Source organism: Myotis daubentonii, chromosome 8 (assembly GCF_963259705.1).
Source record: "Myotis daubentonii chromosome 8, mMyoDau2.1, whole genome shotgun sequence".
Taxonomy (NCBI): domain Eukaryota; kingdom Metazoa; phylum Chordata; class Mammalia; order Chiroptera; family Vespertilionidae; genus Myotis; species Myotis daubentonii.
In genome coordinates this window covers 49845823-49871101 of record NC_081847.1, presented here as the reverse complement: position 1 = coordinate 49871101, position 25279 = coordinate 49845823, and the positions used below count along the sequence as shown (strand labels likewise).

The window sequence follows — 25279 nt, the reverse complement described above, 5'->3', positions numbered from 1 at the left end:
CTTCTTTTGCTGCATACGGGGAAAGTAATTCCGTTATAATGAAAAATATCAAATTGCCACTGTTATGTAATGGCAACTGTGTCTACAATACAAGCCAGGGAATGACACATAAATCATGATAATCACCTAAGGAAAATAAATTATGAATTAATAATGAGGCACACAGTAAAAAATAAAAGGAATTTTCATTTCATTTGAAAATGTAATAAAATAACAAATTAAATCACTGCCCATACCATGGAATATTGCTTTTTTAAACTGTAAGCCATTTTTCTGTCCTGTAACTCCTAGTACAAATAGGGAGCTATCGTCCTCTCTTTGATCCTTTGGGTAACCAGTTATGTCACCCATCACTTCAAATACAGACATCACAATAATTAATAATAATAATTGTAAATACCAAAACCAAGAGTTAATGTGTGCCTCATAAAAATAATTCACACAAATGTTACAGGGAACAGCATATTTACATACTTTTTGGGTAATTCTGGCATAGTAAGTGTTTATCTGATGGCTTATAGAAGGCTACTAGTATATTTTTTTAAAGCATCAATGTTTTCATTATATGAGATATAAGAAAGTAAATGATTTGATAATATTTTGATAGCTTTATAGAAAACACATGCTAAATTACTAACTTATACAATAATATGAGTCAGATAGAGATTCACTGACTATAGACAAGGAAAGAAAAGTACATTTCCTTGTAAAACTATGACACGGTGTTTGGAAACACTTGTGTTTTAATGTATGGAACAGAATCATTCCACATTCCTGATTTAGACCAAAGTCTTACTTGGTTCATTGCCAACTTTTTATTTATGTTAAATACCTGCTTTTTAAAAAATTACAGTCATACTTGCCACATGATCTTATGTGTGAATTATCAATAACTAGGAATCATTGTGATTGCCACATGACCTCTTGGCAGCTGTAACAGAATATGGTATATTTTCATTACTCTTTGAAACACTTATTAATTCTGTCCTCCTCTTAATAACATTATTAAATAAGATAATGAGCTAATATTTTGCCTATATTATACCATGCAGACAGGATGGATTAGTCCTTTCCCAGACTCCTATGCCCAACCCCCTGGGAAAAAATACTAAGATTAAAACTAGTGGTGTTTCTGATGTCATTGCCTATCCTGGACAATGTGTGTCTTCGTGGTCTTTTCTCCGTCCTATTTAAGAAAAGGAAAGGAAAGAAAATCTTAATTTTCCCCAGTATCAATATGAAAGTAACTTGGAAAAACACCTTATTAATCAGAAAATAATACTGCATTGTAAACAGAAAAAAGGTCCTTCCTTCCTTCTTTCCTTACTTCCTTTTTTCCTTTTCATCCTTTTCCTATATTTATATCTATATCTATATCTATATCTATATCTATATCTATATCTATATCTATATCTATATCTATCTATATCTATATCATCTATCTAACTTTGGGATCTTTGTCCACAGGAAATTATTTGTATTACATGTGTGATTAATGAGTAAATGCATTGAAGATTCTTTTTTCATTCTTTTTCCTTTGTTTGGAAAACCTTTCAAAGGCAGGAAAATACAATTATATATTAAATTTAAATTTAAGAGACAATAGTACAATCTTATTAGAAATTATGCTTATTCTTTTACAATTACATCATAAAAATACAAAAAGTAAATTCAATGTTTTTCTGTCTTAAATGAGGACACAAAATTCATCAAAATCTGCTTTCCATTAAAAATATTATTAGAAAACTAAAGGTCCTCCAATCAGAATAGAAATCAATATCCCATGCAATAAAATATGCAAATTGTTTTCTAGTTGTGTGTGTGTGTGAGTGTGAGTGTGTGTGTGTGTGTGTGTGTGTGTGTGTGTGTGTGTTTATAATGTTTTATCCTATATTTGGGTTCAACACACTATAGATTTTCATAGCATGGAGCCAGAGAATGAAGTAGTTTCACTTCTTTTCTGAACAAATCATTTAAAAGCCAATTAAGTTATATAAAGATGCTACAGAAGGTTAAATAATTTTAAATATAAGTTCATTTGAAGAGCATTTACTTTATAACAAGTGTGATCTGAAATTTTTAAATGAGGTAATCTTCGGTTTTTTTGTTCTTGGAGGCAGATTGTTCAGGCTCTAATGAACTTCATATAAAAATATTACACACATGTTTAAAGGCGTTTTGTAGTTTACATTGTTAATTAATTAATTCAGCCTGGCTCTGCTCACCATGAACCCAAATTGCAAATATTCTGTTGGCAAATGTTAAGACATCACAGTGTTTAAGCTACAGAATTTTATAAATTATGTATCTGCATTCTCTTTTAGTTCATTTTCCTTCATTAATTTTTTTGATTGATGAGAGAGAGAGAGAGATATCAATGTAAGAGAGAAACATAGATTGGCTGCCTTCTGCATGTGCCTAACTGAGGATCGAACTGGCCGGCCACCTTCTGGTATACTAGACAACGCTCCAACCAACTGAGCTACACCAGCCAGGGCCTCCTTCATTAATTTTTATAGCAAAATTCTTTACTGAACATCTGTGTCTTAGACTGGAGATGATGAAATAAAAATGTCACTATGTATTAGCTGTTGGTTCTCATAATCTATTATAAAGTACCATTTTTAAAATATCAAATGTCATCAAACTGTCAGCATATCTGAACATAAAGATGTAGACAACTCAGGGAATAGGTTCCACCTTAAAGAATATGAAAACAGGTCATAATAACTAAAATTTAAGCAACAAAAATAAACATATGCTTCCCACCATGATGCACATCTTATGTACAATCTTCTGAGACAAGACTTCAATGAAAGAGGTTTTTGGAAAACCTCAGTCCCACATCAGGATTGTGACAAATTACTGGAATTCACATTGATTAGATGATTTCTTTTCAAATATGAGTCTATCATTATGCAAGCATGTTTACAAAAACAATGTGCATGCTGTTTGTGTATTATACTCATTAAGTGTGCTACAATTTACAATTGCATTGAAAGCCCAGGACTCACTGTGCACTTTAAAAATTGCCAAAAATTTAGACGGCCCAGATCTTTATGCTTTTAGGTCCAGAGTTCAGAATACTGTTAATACAGGAGGAAGTGATTTAAGTAACAGATATTGACAAAAGCCTATAGTAAAGATTATTTTCAAACAAAAGTAGTAGTAACTACAATGATTATAGTTGAAGCTTTATTGGGTGTCAGTAGGATGCTAACGCACTATCTTGATGGTACAGACATAGTAGTATGACATCTAAATAAGAGAAAGAGCACAATTAAGGTTAAAACACACACACATACATACACATGAGACAGGGAAAAGCATATCCCTTGTAGCCTATAGAACTGGAAAGTGCTCTGTGGACTGGTTTATCAAGTGTCCTAACTTATTTAGGAATAAGTTAGTTAAATGTGTCAGTTTGATGACAAAACTTTAGAGTTTCAGTAACTGAACACACTCCTATATGTAAGGCCAACAATAAGTAGCCATCCCATAAATACTAAAGTCCATCTCCAAATGCTCAGTACTAGGGAAATCTTAGGAGAAGAAAAACAGAGTGAGACAGGGATTGCGTAACACTAGCCATAGACTAACCTCCAAGTAACAGGATGGGAAAAAAAAATCACAGATGAAGGTAATGAAAAACAGACCTGCAAGCCATGCCTCCTGGCTCAGAGAATTTAAAAGGCAGGACAATCCTTAATGGCTCAAGTTACTTGGCCATAGAGTTAAAATAATTGCTCAAGCTCCCAAGAGAAACCTCCTCTCCAATGCTTAAATCCTATTAATCTGGATTTGTTGAATTCTGCACAGATTTGAGGGTTTTTGTAATCTTCTAGCAGAAGGATTAATTGGTTAATACCCTGCACGAATGCTTTATAAAAACATTTCTTTAAGCCAAAGCAATTCACTGAAGCTTTTAATAAAAATAAAGACTAAAAATCTAGCACAAATCGGACAGGGTCTTTCTATCATTTATAAGAATGTGTTGAATAAATATACCTTTAGATACCCATGACATTTAGAATTTTTAATACCAAAATGGAAAGAAGCAATAATGTAATCAAAATATTCATGGGAAGCTGATGTTTGAGGATATACATTTTGTAAATATTCTTAACCATCACAGTCCAAGGGGAGGTTTGAGGACACACACACACACACACACACACACACACACACACACACACACACCTCTATGCAAGAAGACTACCATTTTATTTTCTAAATGGTTTGGAATAACCTCTATCTGTCAAGATCTGGGCTAGATCTTGAGAACACACAGTTAAAAAAAAAAGCACATGATGCTTGCTTTCATAAACCTTATGGTTAGTAGAAAATAACAACAAATAAATACACAGTTATACACACAAATAAGACAAGTTAAAAGGACTCTATGAGAAGCAGAAGGTGCTGCTGCTTTGGGAATTCCAAGGTGAGCATGGCCTGGCTTGAGAGGAAATCCCAAGAAAGACATAAGTGGGCTTTTAAAATAATGCTTATGAACTATGGAAAGAAGAAAACACACTTTTTTTTAGGATAGATGCCACTATTTTACCAGTTCTGTACAAGTTAAAAAAATGATAGATTCAGAAGTTTAGTTGGAAAGTAATAAATCCACAGAAGTGCCAGTTTATATAAACTTCTCAGACCAATGAGCTTGCTATATGACTTCTTCACTGTCTGTGAATCTGATTCAACTTCTTTACTGCCCATGAAAAGGTGTGAATGAATTCATATTTAACTGCTGTTTCATGATATGAGATGTGTATGTAGAAACATTAATATAATATATTTAGGTGCAAACACATTGGTCAAGCCCATCCAGTAGCTTTATATAAAGCATAAAAGCATGGTTTTACTTGCATTAAAAAACTTATTGGTATCTTTCAAATTATTGTGTATATATAAGTATACTATGTCAATATATTTATTGTTGTTAAAATATTATTGATATGTTACATTATGATTGATATGTACACCTCCTTGCTTTGCATCATTGCAAAGGAATATAGTTACCTCACTGGGCCCATTCTTGGTGATAAGTTTTATCATTGAAGTTGTGAATATTCACTTTGCTATTTTCACTCAATAATCAATGATGTTGGAGTGATCCAGTGTTTACTTTCGTGATTGTAAAACATTTCTTCTATTTCTAGCAATCATTTAGCATTTTTATTGCTCATTCTTTGGTAAAGAAGAGTTTCTTCCTCTCCCAACACTCCGTATATACAGTAGGTAATCGGGTTACGTCAGAGATCCATTCCTACGGCGCTTCGATTTTCGCTCTCAGTCAAAACCCACCTCCATAAGCACCTATGTCACTCACATGGAGCACATACACAGCAGTAATGAAGTGAAACAGTAAAAATATTTAAAAGAAAGATAAAAATTCCTGACTTTTACTTGTGGTAAATAAATAATAAAAACATAAAGCACATATGTACATACGTCGAAATGACGGAACTTTTTTTGTTTATAAATAAATGGGAGATGGTGATGTAACCACGAAACAACTTATGTCGAGTTGGACGTAACCCGAGGTCTGCCTGTATTGTGCCAGAAAGTAAGTGCTGAAAAGCTGATAGGGGTCTGAAGAGGACACACAGAAACTAGCTTGGAGAGGGTCTCACTGGCCACTTTGGAGACACTTTAAATATCAATATGAATAATGAGAGAATAATGATTACAAAAATGATATACACAAATGATATTAAAGAAATATGAAACACAAATAACACATGAATAGGAAAGTAGATTCTTTACTTAATGACCTTTATACATAGATACAATATAAAATAGTATTACATCCTTTTATAAAAATGTCTGAAGTGTATATATCAATTACAAATATTTAAGCCAAATAACAGATGTAATGAATATACTGCTTTCATGGTTCCTGTTGAGATTTTTTTCCTGAATGGAAATTGTGCAATCGTATTAATTGAACTCAGTGACAGGAGAGTTCTAACTACAGTGGCAGGAGCTTAGTCATGGAGAATTAAATATAGACACAGAAGATAATCACCGCCAAAAGCAGTAAGTGGAATGTTCTGAGTACAGGTTCGGGAGACGGACTACTGGGCTTTAATCTTGTTTTAGAATTTTCTAGTCACAGATACCTAACTTTCCTCAAATGTAGGAAGAGGTATCTATAAAATTATTTAAAAAGTAACATGCTGAGAACATGGACACATGTTAAGGAAGGCATCAATAAAGGTTAGCCATTAGTTATCATTGGTGTTATCAACTCAACATGAGGACCAACAAGGAGGGTAAGAAGAAACTTGGAGAGTAGATTTAAAATGAGAAAAGTTCCAACATTCAAAAAAACTGATGAGCCCTAGAATATATAAAAAGCAAATTTTAGTTGTCACTAAACTGTACTTCATTGAGGTTAGATTATAATAAAATAAAGAATTAGAAAATAATTTAGTTTTAAAATGTATTCCTGAATAAAAACAAAGTTTCTGCATAATTCTAATATAACACACATTTTGATGTTGTAGATATGGTCCTTGACTGTAATGCTTGAATGATAATTTTTTACATGGTAGAAACAAATTTGAGATGTGCATTTCTTCTACTTAAAACAAATTTGGAGTCTTTAATCTCTCCTTTAAATTCTGGAATTTAGTCTGGATGCACTGTAGTCATGGAAATCTCCAAGAGAATTGGCATTTCAAACTAGTTGTTCATTCTTGTGGAGGAAAAAAAAGATTAATGTTGTCATTATTTGCATTGAATTTTAAAAAGATAAATGAGTTCAAATTGCCCATAATTCAGCTTTTTGGATATAAATGACAAGTCCTTTGCCAATACAGCTGCAGGTAATTTTACTGAGAAAGAAGCATTGCCAATATTTTACATTTCATCCTGTGGCATTTACCTCTAAAATGCTCTATGCTTCTCATCTGCTGTCAGTTAACATCCTGAGTCTCTATGGATATTTCATATCTCTATGATCAGATATCTCCCAACATACAATTGTGACTCTACATGATTTTAACAAATATGCCCCATATACCAAAAAAGAGAAAGCACTTGGGGGGAAAAATGCCTCATTGAGATATTTTATAGTATGAATTCTTCATATTCACACAAATAATATATGAATATACAAAATACATCAATAATCATATATATTATGTGGATATATACTTCTATTAAAATAGTTTAAGGTATGTTCACTTTATGTAGTAAAATAAACACATACAAAATTAATTTATAGACCCTAGATGTAGCAAAGGTTGTTTGCTGACTTAAGAGATAAAAGAGACCAAGTGACCTTTTTTCCCAGCCAGAACAGAATTCCAGAATCTGCTGGAATCCTGTGATTATTGTTAGAAGCTTACCTACTACTTCCCACAACACCGTCTGTTGAAAAGACTATTGTTTTTGCTCATCATGCATTCCTGGAATCCTTGTTGAAGATGAATTGAACACATATGTATGGATTTATTTCTGGACTGCCTATTCTGTTCCACTTGTCAACATGATGGCTTTTGCCAGTACCATACTCTTCTTATTACTGTAGCTTTATAATATATTTTAAAATCAGAAAGTGTTATGCCTCCAGCTTTGTTATTCTTTCTCAGGACTGATGTAGTGATTGTATCTATGGTCTTTTGTGATTTCATATGGATTACAGAATTGCTTATCCATTTCTGTAAAAAATGTTTCTGGGATTTCAATAGAGATTGAATCTATAGATTGCTTGGGGAAGCCTGTACATTTAAACAATCCATGAACACACGATGTCTGGATATTCACATGTAAAAGAATGAAATGGAACCCTATCTTACAGCATACACAAAAATTAACTAAAAAAAGACTTAAGACTAAAAATAAACAAGTTCGTAATCACTCATTACTGCATATTAAATTAAATTTTTACAACAGTGATGCAAAGGTTTCCATTGTAATATGTTCCATAAATTTAATTATTTCTAAATGAGAATAGGAAATATTGTTCATAAATGTATTACACTTAAAGCTGTTTATCCTGTGCACAACTCTTTAGCAACAAGCTCCTTGCACAACTATAGGAGAATATAAAAAACTAGGAATTACAAACCGTAAGGGACTAGACCAGCCATGGGCAAACTACGGCCCGTGGGCCGGATTCGGCCCGTTTGAAATGAATAAAACTAAAAAAGAAAAAAGACCATACCCTTTTATGTAATGATGTTTACTTTGAATTTATATTAGTTCACACAAACACTCCATCCATGCTTTTGTTCCGGCCCTCCGGTCCAGTTTAAGAACCCATTGTGGCCCTCGAGTCAAAAAGTTTTCCCACCCCTGGACTAAACCATAGGTCAAGTTTATCAATCACTGGAGAGTAAGACTGAACTAGAGTGGTCATACATATTGGGTAGTCGATACAGTCCAGGTACAACTGAATCCCGAGTTCCAGACTGCTGGGCTCTTCTTTTCACTTTCAAAGCACCCAGATTGGTGAAAAATTATTTGATCACCCTAATCTATAGTTTGTATTTTGCTATTTTCTACTTTTTAAAATGTGGTAATTTATATAAAAGCCATTTAATAAGTATTTGCTGAACATATTAAATATGTCACTTCTCATTGTCTCTAATATTTGATGTAAAAGATAGGACATGGCCTTCCTATCCAGTCCTCAAAAATACATCTAATGATCTCCCATAAAGAATCAAGCACAGCATCATCAACCATTGAGAACCAATATGGAGTGACATCACCAAAATGGCAGTGTAGGGAGGGCCCTCCAAGGCTCCATCTTTACACAAAAGCCACTGAAAACCAGCAACCACTGTCAGAGTTAACTTCTGCAGAGCTCTGGAGTGGAGCCCAAAACAGAACCACCAGGGAAAGCTTTTTGAGGAAAGATGCTATTGCATTGCCCTGAGAGACAGCTGTGGCATTTTAATTGCCTGCAGGACATCTCCCAGTTTCCTGATCAGTGGTGTCCCAGAAAAAACAGCAGACCAGACACCTGGCTCAGGCTGCCAGTGCCAGAAGGGACACATGGGCATTATTTTCAAAGACTTGTGGTGTGTTTTTTGACCTGTCTAAAAGCTCCCTGAATGACCAGCATGAGGGCTTATGGTTAATTCATCTGAATCAGAGTATTCCCAGGGCTAAGGTAGCATTTTCTGAAAAATCCCTGTCACATGATCATCTCCTGCATTTTTTTATTCCTTGCTCAGTCAGTTCTGGTAGTCTGTGTTTCTAGGAGTTTGTCTATTTTATATAGGATTTACACACTATGACCAAGTGGGATTTATCTCAGGCATGTAAGTGTGGTTCAACATATGAAAATTTATCGAAGTCATATACCATCATAGACTGAAGAAAAAAAATCCCTGTCACATAGTCATCTCAAGCAGACAAAGCACTTGACAAATCCAAAACCCTTTTATAATAAAAGCACTCCATAAACTAGAAATGGAAGGAAATGTCCTTCCTAATAAAGAGCATCTGTGAAAAACCCACAGCTAACATTATACTCAATAGTGAAAGACTGAAAGCTTTCAGTCTAAGATCAGGAGCAAGACAAGAATGAGCACTTTGGCTGCTAGTATTCTACACTGTACTAGGAGGGCTAGCCAGAAATATTAGATAATAAAAATATCGAAGGCATCCAAAAAAGTTTTCATGAAGCAAAAGTATCTATATTTGCAGAAAGTGTGAGCTTTTATATAGAAAAATCCTTAAAAAATACACGCACACACAGCCAAATACCTGCTAGCACTAATAAACACATTCAGCAAAGTGGCAGAATACAAGATCAACATGAAAAACTCAGCTAGATTTCTATATACTAGCAAGGAATAATCTGAAAATGAAATTAAGAAGCAATTCTATTTATAATAGTATCAAAAATGTAGTACTTAGAAATAAATGGAACCAAAGAGGTGGAAGACTTTACACTTAAACTACAAAACATTGCCAAAATTAACTAAAGAAGATCGAAATAAATGGAAAGACATCCCACGTTCATCAATCAGAACACGTAGTGGTTAAAATGGAAATACTCCACCCAGCAATAGATCTACTTAGTAAGTGCAATTCCTATCAAAATCCCATTGGCCTTTTGGAAAACTTTACGTGATTCAAAACTCAATATGGAATTGTAAGTAACCCCAAATAGCCAAAACAATAGGGATAAAGAACAAAGTTGGAGGACTCAATTCCCAATTTTAAAATTCACTACAAAGCTCTACCCTGGACTTGAGAATTTAAATTGGCAAATGTAGTAGGAAGACTGTTGCAGGTCTATGTGTAGGGAGCAATAGGAGCAACTCCCTGACACGAGATAGAATCAGAAGCAGGTAATTCTATGTGTCTAGAGCATGTGGTACAAGGGAGATAAAAAGTAGCACAGGGAACTGCTGGAAAGGCAAAGGGCAGATCCTGAATGGTCTTGAAGTCATGCTGAGCTGAGGGTTTATCTACAGCACCATCAAGTCAGCTAATAGAATTCGAAACAAATGGAACACATATGGCACTCCATCAGTTATTCTCTTACAGGTAGAGATATCCAAAAAGCAGATATGGATTCAGATCTCTCCAGCTTTCAAAGAGTAACTTCTGTCCTAAGCAGCAGTGGTCAGAAGAGTGAGGTCCCCTGGCGCCAATCATAACCTAATAATTACACACTCCTTTATAGCACTTTACTTGCATCACTTTTCTAAATGAGTTAACACATCTAGTCTTCATCCCAACACCCTTTTGCAAGGGAGAAAAGTGAAGAACAAAGAGGAGATCAATTTCCACAAGTCACATTACCAGTGAGTACGGGAGCAGAGTTTTAACCCTAAACAGTGTTGCTGTAGAATCTACGCACTTGACCACTAAGCTTTGGTATTCTCACAAGGCCTCCAAGGGTTCTATCTCTAGCTGCCTGCTGAGAGGGGAGCTATGAATTGAGCGCATAGTCAGTGTTCACATTCAGACACTAAAATCTATCAACATAGAAAATTTTTTAAAAAATAACAATACGTAAAAATCATGTTCAGAACGCTAGAACTTCCAAATTTTTAATTCAGACCATGAATCTACTAATGCATTCATTGAAAGGTAGACTACCCTCTATGTACCCTCTTTATATCAAATGAAAAAATCTGAGTTATCATCATTATTTTTATATAAAATCATTGTGAACTCCACATATTTGTGTATTAACTCAACAAGTATGTATAGAACACCTTCCAAGGGTCAGCCTGTCTTATAAGAATGTAGTGAGAAAATGCAGATGGTCCCTAACCTTAGTGAGCTTGGTTAGTGGGAGAGAGAAATGCTAATAAATTTATATTTTTTTACATAATATACATAACATATATATATATATTATGTATAATTACAAGACTACAATATTTGTTATGAGGGGAAAGTATAAGTATTTTTTAAGACAGTAATCAACATGTAAAAAAGTATCAAGCAGAAATTAAATTCCTATTGCTGAAAAAATAATTTGCCAAGCATATTAAGAATCCTTAAAAATAGCTAAAACTTAAAAGCACATAGGGATAATTCCAGCTAATTTTGTAACCATTCATAAGATGAGAAAATTTACTTTATTTTAAGGAAAGAGAATAAAGTCAAAAATAACATTCATGGTGAAATTTAAAAAATAATAAACACAAGGTAAATGAAAGACTGATTAATTATGCAGAGTTTGTACACAATTTAGGATTATCCAAATCCTCTGAATCCTTTACTTTGTTCTTTTACCCCATCTCTGCATATCCCAGGATAACCATATTTTAATCCCTGGCTTAAATGTTATTGCCTTTTTAAAGTATTTTTCTGAACTCTGCCCTCCTTCCAGCAAGAACAATTTGTCCTTTTCCCTCAATATTGGAAAAACTTTATTGTGTCTTTCTTAAAGCACTCAAAATACTCAGTGCTGCATTATGCATGGTAGTGTTTCACTTCTACCTGAGTAATCTCTTTATATCACAGAACACCTGGGGTGCTTTTCACATGCAACAGCTGTTGAGTGAACAATTACTGTGTACATCCCCTGGCAGTTGATATTTTTATTATAAAAAAGAAAACAGATTTGTATCTACAGTGACTGCTACATTGTTCCATGCATGTTCTGCGGGCCGAAGAATGGAATCCTCTGATTCAGAAATAACTTGTAAGTTTAAGTTGCCTATGCTACTCATGCTTGAATGAGCCATTGGGAGTAAAGCTTTAAAAAGGTTTCTTTAAAATAAATTTTTTAAAAAAAGGTTTCTTTATAAGAACTATAGTTCAAAATCATTCCTATTAATTTGTACATCAATAGATGTTATGTACAGAGATGACTCATTAAATGTATTTTCTCTTGTCTTCCAATGTCTTCAAAATCCTATCACAAGATGGTAAGACACAAAAGGAACTATAATTATTGAATTTCAAGAAGTAAGCTCTGTTATAGTAGAATATTTATCATACTTTCATACTATTTTTGATAGTAACACAGTACTATAATAAAAGCTGCCATGCAATGTGACTTTAATATCATTGGGCATTGATATAAGGGTGATTTTTTGGTGTGGCTATTAGGACTGATTTAATATGAATTTAAAAAACACAAAATTTACCAGGAATAGGGATATATATATATAATTTTCAAAGCTTAATTTTAGTGCTTTTCTGTCTTGTATTATAATTTCAAAAGCTTAAAACAGTCAACCAATTTTTCAGTTAGCCTGCCTAACGGGACTCCCATAAGTGGGATCTGAAGTACGGTAAGAGCTGCTGAGTTTCACCCCCGCATGCAGATCTCCATGCACACGCACATGTGGCACATGCTATCTCCTTGCTTTTATATGAGCCTCTTCACCTTCACAAAGGGAAGGGTTATTTTCCTCACTTTTCCCATGAGGAGCTTAAAGTGCAATGCATTGAAGTAATTTGCCCAAGATCACATGGGAGCGCCTGGCAGAAACATGAACGCCACAACCGCCAGGAGGGCCAGAAGTCAACAGGTATTTGTGGAAAGAATGAAAAACTGGAAGCAAGTTTCAAACTCAGCTTTGCCTGGCTATGAACCTTGTCCCCACCTTTCCATCAGGGTTTCCAGATCCTTCTAGACTTCCCCACCAAGCCAAATGCAACCTCACATACGTACACTCAGAAAAGAAGAACAAAAGCCAATTAGAAATAGTTAAAAGGCACAATAAAATGGGAAACGGATTATTTCCGGTAGAAAAAGGCATGTGTAAATAAAAAATCTTGCTGTATTTGCAGCTATAGTGAGTGCACACAGAATTCTTCTGACGTTCACCATGCTTTGGCAACACTTTACAGAAAATAGAACACCTGAGGGTTAAAATAATACATAGGAAAATATAGAACAAAATCCCAAATAGGAAATTCCTGCTGTTCATGCCATCTTTGTGCTCTCTCTAGTTACGTTAGTGTCATATAAGTGACTATATATGTAAATAGCTCCTAAGAAGAAACACTCCACCTTTCTTTCCAAACTAGCTATACCCAGGTCTTTGAAAAGGAAAGAATATCTGTGTGTCTTCTTCTCTGCTGTGTATACATAAGCCACAGAGCAGAGTCCCTCAAAACCACATGCACACTGAGCCTTGCTGGGTCCTGCACAGTGGCCAGCAGGGGGACTTCTCCCAGCAAATGTGACCCAATTACAGCGGGGGACCTGCACGGATATGTGATTTAGCTTTATCTGTGGTCTTTTTTGCTGCTATTTTAGTTTTAAAATATTGCTATTACATTATAATTAATTTATAAAATTTGATGACGTAAAAAAATATTGCTCACTTAAAAGTCACCTCGAACAGCCCCTGCCAGTTCTACTGGGTGTCAGAGGAGAGGTTTCTGCAAAATATCTGAGAGAAAGCTTCCCAGAAGTCAAAACTATTATGTTTTTGCCATTCAATTAAGTAATACATTTTTAAAAATATTTCTCTGAGTCTCAAAAACAAATAACAACACACATACACACACACACACACACACACACACACACACACACACACACACACCCCAAACATTCAGTAAGGAAGATTGAAGCCTGCTTTCTAAAAGTGTATGATTACCTATTCTCCAAGCATCCAAGCAGGAGTGTTCAATGAGCATTAATAAATACAGTGCTAATAGATCCCCTAGAAACCCTGAATGTGTTCTGCTTCAATTTAAAAATAAATTCAGGTTTTATTAACATTGACAAAGTAGATTCAAACCCATTAGAAGACTCAGAATCAAGCTATTTAAATAAAACTGAGAAGACAGTGTCTATAATCTTTCTTACACCACAGTTGTCACAAGCTGCCACTTTCATGACTTCACAATAATCAAAACCATTCAAACAAGCAAATCCCTGGGTTCTGAGGTCAGGCAGACACGTCCACTGCCTTCAAGCCTTGACTGAATAATGCTTATTTGGCCAGGAAATATAATGCACATTCACTTTATCTTTAATTATTAAATCCTAGGGAACTACTCTTTAACTTCATTCATTTTATATGTTTCAAGCATGACACAAATAAGTGTTTTCCAATGAACATTTTTAAATTGTATTAATATATGCTGCTGGAAGCTACCCATTGTCTTCACTATCAGAGAAGTGTAAACAAGGGCCCCGGAACGCTGGCGAACCTTGAGCCCTGGCAAGGGCCAGAGCTATGCGTTGGGCTTCCTGCCTGGCCCCCAATATTTCCAAATTATCTCTTGTCTCGTCTCTGTCATTTGCACATGGCCCTTCTCCAGATCCCGAACCCTGAACCACGTGGGACGTGGCTCGCACAATATGCTTTAAATAATATTGTATTTTCTTCCATAAATAACTTTTTTTTTTCTTTGAGGGAGAGTTTAAGTGTATAACTCTGAACTCTAATTTCTAGGCATGGACACCAACAAATGTATTACTGCTGCCTGTAGTCACTATTTAATTAGCTAAACTGTAAATAAGATTAATTTTACATATTGAAACCATGTTCAAATACAGAAACATACATATCTGTTCCCTATCTTTTCTCAAAATAGTAGATGTATAAATAATCAGCTTAAAGGAATTTTCACTCTACTCAGTTTATCTATAGGTTTGATATCTTTTAACCCATTTTAGAATTGCAGTGATGAACTGTTTAGTTTGGTAATTTTTAGAGAAAAGTTTCACTAAAATTAAACTTTATTATGGAACATTTCAGTGTTTAATTGTAATATATTTTCAAGTTCTCTCACCTACCACAGCTGGGGATGGAACCCACAATCTAGGTATGTGCCCTGACAGGGTATCGAACCGTTGACCATTCTGTGTACCTTGTATGGGGGGCAATACTTCTACCAACTGAGCCACAATGTCCAGAATTCAAGTTCTCTTTTTTGTTTCCCTTCCTTTTGTTATTATTACTTATGTAGATTTCCAGATTTGAATGGCTGTGGCTTTAAAGAAACAGTGCTTAATTGCAGGACACTATTTTTAATATGTGTAGTAAAACAAAACACAATTAAGATAATCCATGACCCCTTCACCCTGCCCAAGTTACTTCATTTACTGCCCAATCCCTTTTAATGAGCTCTACCTCTTCCATCAGAACTAACTGAAATGCCTCCATGTTTCTGAAGCCTTTTGGTTCTCCATTGCAGAACTGCCTTCTATTTTTCTCACCATTTCTCCTTACAACAGACAGGGATACATTCATCTGTTTATTTTCTTAACCCCTTATTATATGTGCTCCTAGAAGTTAAGATTCATGTTCTCTGTTTTGCTGTATCCTGGGCACCTACACAGTGACTACACAGAGCAAGACCTCAATATATTCAATATTCAACTAGTGAATCATTGTTAGATACTAGATCTAAAAAGACAACAGCTTCCCTTCAAACCAGCAACAACCAATGAGAATATCTCATTTAAAATAAAAAATAATCATTCAAAACAACAACAAAAACATTAAGCACATAAGAGTTAATTCAACAAAATATTGGAAGTACAAATTCAAAAACAAAAAGTAGGACTTGTTTTAATAAGCTCATGGATAAGAATATTTATTTTTTCCTTTTTATTGCTTAAAGTATTACAAAGGTATTACATATGTGTCCTTTTTTTTTTCCGCCCTTGACAATCCCCTGGCCTCCCCTACCCCCCAGTGTCTTATGTCCATTGGTTATGCTTATATGCGTGCATACCAGTCCTTCGGTTGATCTCTTACCTGCCTCCCTCCTGCCCCCTAACCCTCCCCGGCCTTCCCGCTGCAGTTTGACAATCTGTTTGAGGCAGCTCTGCCTCTGTATCTATTATTGTTCAAAAGTTTATCATGGTCTCTATTTCATGGATAAGAATATTTAATAAAGGAGGTGAAAAACTGGCTATCCATATGGGGAGAAATAGATTCCAAACTTAAATCTAAAAATGAGGATTAATTACAGGTTGATTAAAAATCTAAGTGTATAGAGTTTTACATGAAAATAATAGAAAATAGCAATTTTATGTTTCAGTAAGGAATGACTCCTTAAATAAGACTCAAAAAGTACAAGCCACAAAGAAAGCAGAAAAATTGATTTCACTAAAATGTAAAGTATCAGCAAAACACAGGAAACTATAAGAAAATTAAAGGCAATCCATACATGGAAGTAGATAGTTTGTAACTGCAAAAGAATAGTATTCCAAATATAGATAAAACTCTTAGATACTGATATCACATAGAAAGATGGGCTGTTGAACTGAAGAAATAATTCACAAACCAGGAAAATTTGTAGGTCAATAACTATGAAAGCATGTTCAAAGTGCAGAGAAGCACAACTTTTACCCATTTACCCAAAAGAGGAAAAAGTCTCACCCCACCAGGTTTGGTGAGGAAGCAGAGGGAAGGGGACTCAATGGGAATGCATTTGGAGATGCCTCTGGGAGACAACTGGCAATACCTACTAAGTCTGTACCAATCTATGCCCAGCAAATCCTGAAGAAACTCTTGCACATTTGCATTGGGAAATACAAACTGGAGAATATTTACACAAAAAAGAGTAGGATTAAGTGAGTAAACTGGAACTCAATATCAAAATGATTAAATCTCAAAAACATAACCTTGAGCAAAAACAAATGTTTCATGAAGTCAGACTGTATGATTCCAATTACTAGTAAAGAAGTTGAAACTATACAAAGCAACAGTATATATTATTAAAGAAATACAAAATATAACCAATATAGAAAAACTATGCATAGAGTTAGAAACATAAATTTACTTCCTTGGTTACTGTGTTGGGGTATACAAGGACTTCAACTTTATCCGTTTTATTTCTTTTTTAAAAGCTGAAAAAAATACAGCAAAATGTTATTTTTAATAAAGTTTTATGTTCTCTGTATGCCTGAAATATTTCATACTTTAAAGAAATATGCCAGTATCATTTATTATTGAGGATATGATTAAAGAAGTTCTCTCATTTCATTTCTCTGGGCTTATAAATTGGAACAATTGTGAGCAATCTGAAAACATCTGGTAAAGTGAAAATGTACATGTTTTTAAAACCAGCTACTCTACTTTTATCCACATCACATACCCTGGGGGGCCTTGGATACGTGTGATCAGAGAGAATTATATAGATGTATTTGGAGAAGCACAAACAGCAAAATCTTAAAAATGTCTATTATTAACAGAGGGAGTGTAGTTTATTCATACAATTCAACATTGAAATGAACAAAGTCGATCTATATAGTAATAGATAAATACTGAATCCAATTGTGGGGTGTGTTAATTGGCAAGTCATTCAAATGGATTTTCAATTCTCAGCATTTTTCTATCCTAAACAAATTAAATCAGAAGAAAGTACTGTATATTGGTAAAATATGGGTAGTTTGTAATATGATTCTGTGTAATTTCCAGTATGCTTAAATTTTTCATAATTTAAAAATCCCTAAGTCAAACAATGGTAGGTATTGTGGATAGCTCTGAATTACAAGTTTAAGTTTAATTATTGCTCTAGGTAATGAGAAACCATGGGAAAACCTAAAAGGGGTTATTATATGTTTCAAGCTGAAATTCAGGAAAATTACTCTGGCAAAACTACAAAAATAATCAGGCAGGCAGCAAGCAAAAAGAACCACTGGGAAGTCCCATCACTACTTGAACCTAAAGTTATAGAAGCAGAAGTTCATGGGAAAGAGACCACAGATGACATTCTCAGGTAGCACCAATAAGATGTGGACTTTGGTTGTTTGTAGTGCCTCAGAGAAAGGCAAGACCCAGTATTGCCTCTGAGATCTGATACTGAATCATTTTTAAATGAGCAGCAGTGCTAATAGAAACATCTACTTGCATATGTTCCTATGGGACAAAATGGCTAGTTTGGGAAGAAGAATAGGATGTACTATTTGGACTCATTCATTGGCTTAGATTGCACTAAGGGTACAAGCAGGAAATGTTTCCTAGAAAGTTGGGCATGTACGTTGGGAGAATCGAAGTGAGATGAAAGTTTAAAATATCTACTTTATAGAAATCTTTTAAGAAGTATGAATAAAACTGCAGGGCTTAGGAATAAATAAGAATTGTAAGGGAGAGAGAATATGATTTTAAGAAATAGCCCATTGGGAGAACTCTGGCAATGGTGGGTGGGTATTGGGAGAGCAGGAGGAGGAGGGAAGTCAGTGAAAGACATAGTGGGAACAGAGGGCGAGGCACAGTGAAGGTATCTTTGCCCCCCTCCTACGTACATGTATGTGACAGCTGATATTAGAAGCACATGGTTTATTTAGGGCTGGAAACTGGTAAGATAGATGATAGATGATAGATAGATAGATAGATAGATAGATAGATAGATAGATAGATAGATAGATAATAGGTAGATAGGTAGATAGATAGATGATAGATAGATAGATATACCAGAGGTGCTTCTGGTATCAGACACAAATTAAAATGACATTTAAAAAAACTGGCAAAGAGCTAGTCTGGCACAGATGAGGAGGTCAACACCCCAGGTGAGGAAGCACGGTGGCCTGGTGCCTCCAAGCAGGTGCCACCACGGCAGGATCACCCTGGCAACCTCTACTCTGGTTCCCCTGGCTTCAGGCACATCAACCCATGCATGTCATTGTGTCAGGCTAATAAGTCTTGAACACCTTTAATCAAGCAACTGTTCTGGATTAAAATCTTACTATACATTCCTCCTTTGACTGTATAAAATACAAAACCAGCAAAGTATTTTGTCCAAAGCAAAGAGAAGCGCTGCTCCAAAGAGGTGACATTAAGTATAAAATATTCCAAAATGATAATGTTCCTTCATTGTGGCAAGTCAGGTCAGTGTCTGACGTTTAGAATACCAGTTTCAACAGGTAAAAGGGTGGCGGGGGGTCTACCATGACTTGGGCATGTTGCATACAGGGTAGGACAAAAGTAGATTTACAGTTGTCTGTGTGGAAAATAATACAATAATTAATAAATTATAATACAAGAATAAACTGTTTCGTGTACGCACAACTGTAAACCTACTTTTGCCCCACCCTATATTCATAGAAACAGTGATAGGTTGTAATGCAAAATTAATACACAAGGTAAAGAAATGACTAGAAGAGTTATGTCATTATACTCTTAATGATTTGATACCTTTAAAAATTTAATGATTTAATAAACATTTTTAAAGGACAAGAACACTAGAATTATTTTCTTAAATAAAGAAAAGCTGATTAATGAGTTAAGACAAATTTCAAAGCAAACAGTCAAAAAAGAAAGTTTAACACTTACAGCTTTGCTCAAAGAGTCAGCTCAGGAACTATGCTCAACAGGTCGCACTAGAACTCTAAGAAGATACATGGCAAGGGCCCCTTCAACCCTAAAATCTGGAGGCACCTGGGTTAGGGTTGGCCCACTACCTTGAGGACAAGAATGTTTGTCTGCCCTCATTCAGCCTAACACTAAGCACTAGTTTGTGAGCAGTAAGGGGTATGTTAGAACATTTCATCTCAAAATATGTTTTCATGTCACAATAATCTCTGATACAACTGGCCTCAATTCTGGCTTTGCTTCCCCATTAGAATATTATAAAATTAGGTTTGAAAGCATGAATTTTGTCCATAAGTAATCAAATATCAGTACACAAATAGAATTATTTTTATTTTGAAATTTACTTTTGAACATGAACTATAAAACAATCATTATGAACCTTTTGAGTTAAAAATAGTTTATTTGGGAACGTTCACAGTTCTAAGTCCATAAAATTAGCAATATGTATTATTAATCATAAAAATGAAATATGTTTATATAATTTCTTTTTCTATCATTTTGGGCATGACTAAATTGGACATTTTCACTTTTAAGGCATGCAATATTTGCTTAGAATTTTATTATCTCCTGGGATGTACTTAACTTATTAAGCCACACAGAATTCACCCTTGTGAACACTAGAATATTCTGAACAGAATCAACTCTAAAGTTATTTTTTAAATAGATAACATCCTCCTAATGAGTCAAGGTTAATTTAGTTTAATATTTGACGATTAAAACTACAACACAAACTGTTTCAACACTGACCTCTGTGAAGTTCACATTTCTCAAGTACAAATGGAGCACAAAAGCAATTCATCTGTGTATAAAAACACTTTTATTGTGTTCCCAGAAGGTTGTCCTTTACCAAGACATAGCTCTAAACAGTGCTTATGGAACAAGCAGCTTTGAAACTGCAAATACCCTACAATGGCACACTTTTTTTAGGGGGAAATGGAATTCTAAAAGGGCATTTCAAAGGCTGGTAATACCATAGTTACTTAAGAAGCATTCAATGTTCTCTCCTTGGAGTCTTTCTTTTAATTGGGTTGCCCACTCAGTTCTTTTGTGTGTAATCCTGGAAAGCTCGCGTGGGGGAGGAATCTATACACCCCACGGCCAAGTGCGCGCGAGGAGGAGAGTTCTCACTGTTGTATTCCTTGGTCTCATTTTCACGGACACGGTGACTCCGCGGAAGCACACGCACACATATCCCAGGGGACTTAAATCATTCATGAGCTTATAACATTTGAGATGTCAGACACAATTGAAATTCCAAGAACAGGGAAGAGCAAGAATGATGAATAGGCACCACGTGGGCAAGGGAAGGGCTGCAAAGGTCAAGTTCCTGAAATGGTTCTCCCCCCTAGCTCTAGCTCTGCACCCCCTTTCTTGGCTGATGGCTGTGCAGATGACAGATGGGAGCACCGCGTCCGGGCCGCCAGAAGCCAGGGGCCTCCTTCCTGGACGACTGCAGCTTTTCACGTGGCTTCTTCCTTATCTCCTGGGAAAGAATGAGGCGCATTCTTCTACCCTAGAGCAGCTCCTGAAACCCTGCTGAGGGTTGCACCCCCATCCTCCGGCGCCAGGCTGGGGGAGGGGCTTTGTGGTCACCCAGTTTTGCACGCCCCTCTTTTCCAGATCTGAAGTTCAAGAATGGGTCCCTTGTGCCCTTGGGGGACAATCACCACGTTGAACATTGAAATCCAGCCCAGGCAGCACAAAAAGACAAATTAAATTGGCTTTCCTCTGCTTCCAACACCCCAACTCCTCCCGATAAAGGGACTTCTGGGTGCCTGATGATCCTTCCTCTTCCAGGGACCTCAGTTCAGGTTAATGAAGCTACGATTGTCTCCCTTTTTCTTAGTGATAAAATTAACGAGGTGCGCCCTCCTTTTCCCCTCTCCAGGTTTAGAATTCCTCCATTCCGATGTGAACTCAAGGAATGTTCTCGTCCAAGGCCGCTTCGCCCCAGGATTCCGGAGTTTTCCCAACAGGAACTTCGAGAACAGTGAGGTAGACAGACATCTCAGCAACCCCCAAAACGGACACTTTTCACCCCCAGCTGGCATTTCCCTTCTCGTTCCACCAGCGGCTCGGGTCAGGCTCCGGTGCCCACCTCCACCTCCGGGACTTCGTGCAAGTCACCCTGACCCCCAGGTCTGGGCAGCTCTCTTCCCAGGTGCCGCCCCTCCTCTCCTGCCTCCTCCTGGCCACACCCCAGGTCCTCCTGCACCCCTCGACCATCCACGCGTCCTTCTTACCTCCTAGTCTGGTCAAGAGAAGTTCTGAACCACCTGGGTCTACATTGTTTTAGTCCTGAGTCAGGCAGAGCATTTAAAACACACACACACACACACACACACACACACACACACACACACACACACCCTATGAAAAGGTCTCTGGAAACTTTGCTGCCTCAAATGCTCCGGTGCCGGCTGCCGCGAGCACACACCTGCCTGCCCGGGCGCAGGAGCGGGTCCTGGTGCACACAGGACCAGGGGGCCAGACAGCGGGCAACTGCGCAGGGACTGTCAACTCGCTGGCCGTCACCGGCGGGCACTCGCGGTGCTGCTTGGGCATCAAGATAATTTTGAAATGGGCTTGGGAAGCGGGGGCTAGAAAATGGTGATTCTAAACACACACACCAGTGGGTCTGTCCACCTCCTGCCACAGAGCAGTGCTACGCGACAGGCTACACTTTGGAGAGCAGACCAGGATGGTTGCACGGTGTATATATAAACTGTCCTCCGAGGCACATTCATCTCGGACCTGACAGTCCCTGTTGTCTACACGACTTCTCAGTCTGGATCCAAACCAGCCCCACGTACAGGGCGAAGGGGACCAAGGCGCTCCTGGAGCCCTCAGCCCCCCACTCCCCACCCCACACACACCCATGCAGAGCCCCCGAGGCAGGTGCGGCCCCCGGATCTCCGAGCAACAAGCGCGCCGTCTTCGGGAGGCCCGGCCCCTCGCTGCCCGGTTCCCCGAGCGGGTCACCTCTCCCCGCCCCCTACTCAGCCAGCTGCGCCTGGCGGGCGCAGGGGAAGGAGAAAGCCCAGCTAGCCACTCACCCCCAGCTTCCTGCTGCGGATTTTCACGTAGCCCTGCTTGACTATGTCGTTAAAGTTGGAGGCCATGCCAGCGCGCTCGGCTTCCGCGAGTCCAGAGCCGCCGTCCGCAGCCAAGTCCGCGCAGGTCCCGCATCCAGCCAGCCGCCTCCAGCAGCGCGCCTCCGCCCGGTGCCCCCAGCTCCCGCAGGAGGCGACGCGGGGCGGGTGGCAGGGCGGCCGCGGGCTGGGACAGGGCCTGGCGCCTTGAGCAGCGAGCAGCGCCCGCCCTCTGCGCGCGGGTCCCCACCTTCGCCCCCGCCACCCCTGCAGCTCCCACGGGCGGGCGCCTCACCCGGTGGCGCACCGCTGGCCGCAGAGCACCATCGAGGCTCCTGGGCTCCGGGGGAGGGGAGGGGCGGGGGGCGGGCTGATTCGCCGCGTGGCTCCCTCCCCCCAGCCTGCGGGGTTGCTGGGCTCCGAGAGGCTGGCCAGACGCCCTCCACCACTCCCGCCCCCTGCGCCCCGGGCGCTCCCACTCAGCGCCCCGGCCCACAGCGCTCCCAGATTCCTGAGGACAAGCTCCTCATTCCGGGCTCTGGATCTCCACTCGCAAGTGGACCCCAGGAAAGAGCGGCAGGGATGCTTCCAAGGAAAAAAGCAAGTGGGAGCGAGGAAATTGTGTATTGCAAAGGCCGTGTTTACAGTGCATTTTTATTCCTGGGCACAGGCTCGCTGGCCAGGTCTTTGCCCCGTTAGGAAGTGTGGATCCAAGCCAAGCCCTTCCCGGTGCACACAAAGAGACCAATCGTGCGCATGTGTCTAATCCCTCTGCTACTGGAGACGTGAAGCACTCTGGCGAGGCAGCCGGCTGCCCGCCTCCTTCCCATCTGAGCAGCCAGGGTCGGAGTGGATGGATTGATGCACGCGTTTTGGTTAACTATGACCGAAAGTGGATCCTGGCTTTTCATCTTTTAGGGGAAACGGGGACCATAACTGTTACCTGGAAGCAAGTGATTTATTGAAACGATCAACTTGTAAAAACAAGGAAGAACTTTCTCCTCTTAATGTAGGAACACATTACGTTTTAAAATAAACTATTCTTTATGGTTTAGAAATTGTAATTTAAAATGTTACAATTTTTATAAGATTCAAGGAAAAAATAGGAAGTATTGAATTTTGGCTGGGGGTAATATATGGATTTTTGCTATGGGAATATAAGAATAGTTAGTGTCTTGGTAGTTTAGGATTTTTCTAATTAAGAAAAAATGTAAAAGATTTAAAATTTTATAACTGACTCCTTTATTTATAGAATCCATATTTAGTAAAAGTTCAAAAGATCATGTTTATTTCTGCTCATTATCAGGATCAGCATTTTTCCATGTTTTCCAGTTAAAATTTCTTAGCCTTATTGGGAACACAATAATATTAAGAGAGAAAGGAAATTATTTCATTGAGGAGAAAAAAACACACAATATGAAAGCTAAAATAACAAAATTGGATGCCCCTGACCCCAACCACATTGACACCTCAGGGGTGATTTTTGTCCCATCATTATTAAGAGGCTCCATCTAGAGCCCACATAACCTAACAGGAACTCTAACTTGCCTTATCAGCATACTATTCCTTTTCATTCATTTATGCAGCAGACATTTGTTTGGTCTATCAAGCATGCAGAGCACCAGATGCTGGGGCATATACTTAAAATCACATGGCAAGATTCCTTAGGCTGTCCCTCTGGAAGGAGCTCAAATTCTGACCTTCCCAGAAAACCTGCATAAACTCCATTTAACTCAATGGGATTCCTTCTTCTAAATACCTGGGCATGTTCCACTCATTTGTTACTATTACATACACCACGTGGCTATTATTCTTTTGTTTATATGGAGACTTTTATACTTTCAGATGCTTTAAATACATTATTTCATTCAGTCTGCTTTGAAATCCCATTTGTTATGCAAAATTTACTTGCCATGTGTAATAGATGAGGAAACCGTCTCAGAGCCCTCAATTGCAGAGCCATTATTTCAAGATTGGTTTTGGGTCTACAATAATTTCCAATTCCACCATTATTTCCACAAATCAATTGTAAAATATTTGAAGTCAGGGATTAATTTTGTCTCAATAGCAATCTTAGTACTTACTTAAGGGTGAAGTATGGCTTGTAAGTCTGGTTTTTAATAAATACATAATGGTTATGCCTTTGCACATGTGCTTGTGTAGGTCTTTTAACCCCCTAATATGATTTAAATATGATGCTTAAATTTCTGATATGGCAATTTGTGTGTGTGTGTCTATAATAAGTACCCTCTCCCTCTTATTCTGTTTGTTTGCCACTTTAACACAAGGTTATTTGTCATATAAATTAGTGTGAAATGTCAGATGCGAAGTCGAGACCAGCACCACTAGGGTTCAAGGTGCAGAGAAGGGGCCGCACACAAACGGATATACTAGACAAGAAATATAAATTTAGAAGGCATTGGGGAGCCAGGTGGAGACCTTACTCTCTAGCAGAGAGGT

The 25279-nt window shown here is 37.7% G+C and overlaps 1 protein-coding gene across 2 annotated transcripts in view; it reads right to left on the bottom strand.

Annotated features, from left to right (window-relative positions):
* DOK6 (docking protein 6) overlaps positions 1 to 23160 on the bottom strand; it is a 247369-nt gene extending 224209 nt beyond the window's left edge. For both annotated transcript variants that reach the window (XM_059706350.1, XM_059706349.1), the window contains exon 1: positions 22784 to 23160. In XM_059706350.1, coding sequence (XP_059562333.1) covers positions 22784 to 22849 — 66 coding nt within the window. In that variant the 5' untranslated portion in view covers positions 22850 to 23160. The remainder of the gene's footprint in view (positions 1 to 22783) is intronic.
* Between the last annotated feature and the right edge of the window lie 2119 nt (positions 23161 to 25279).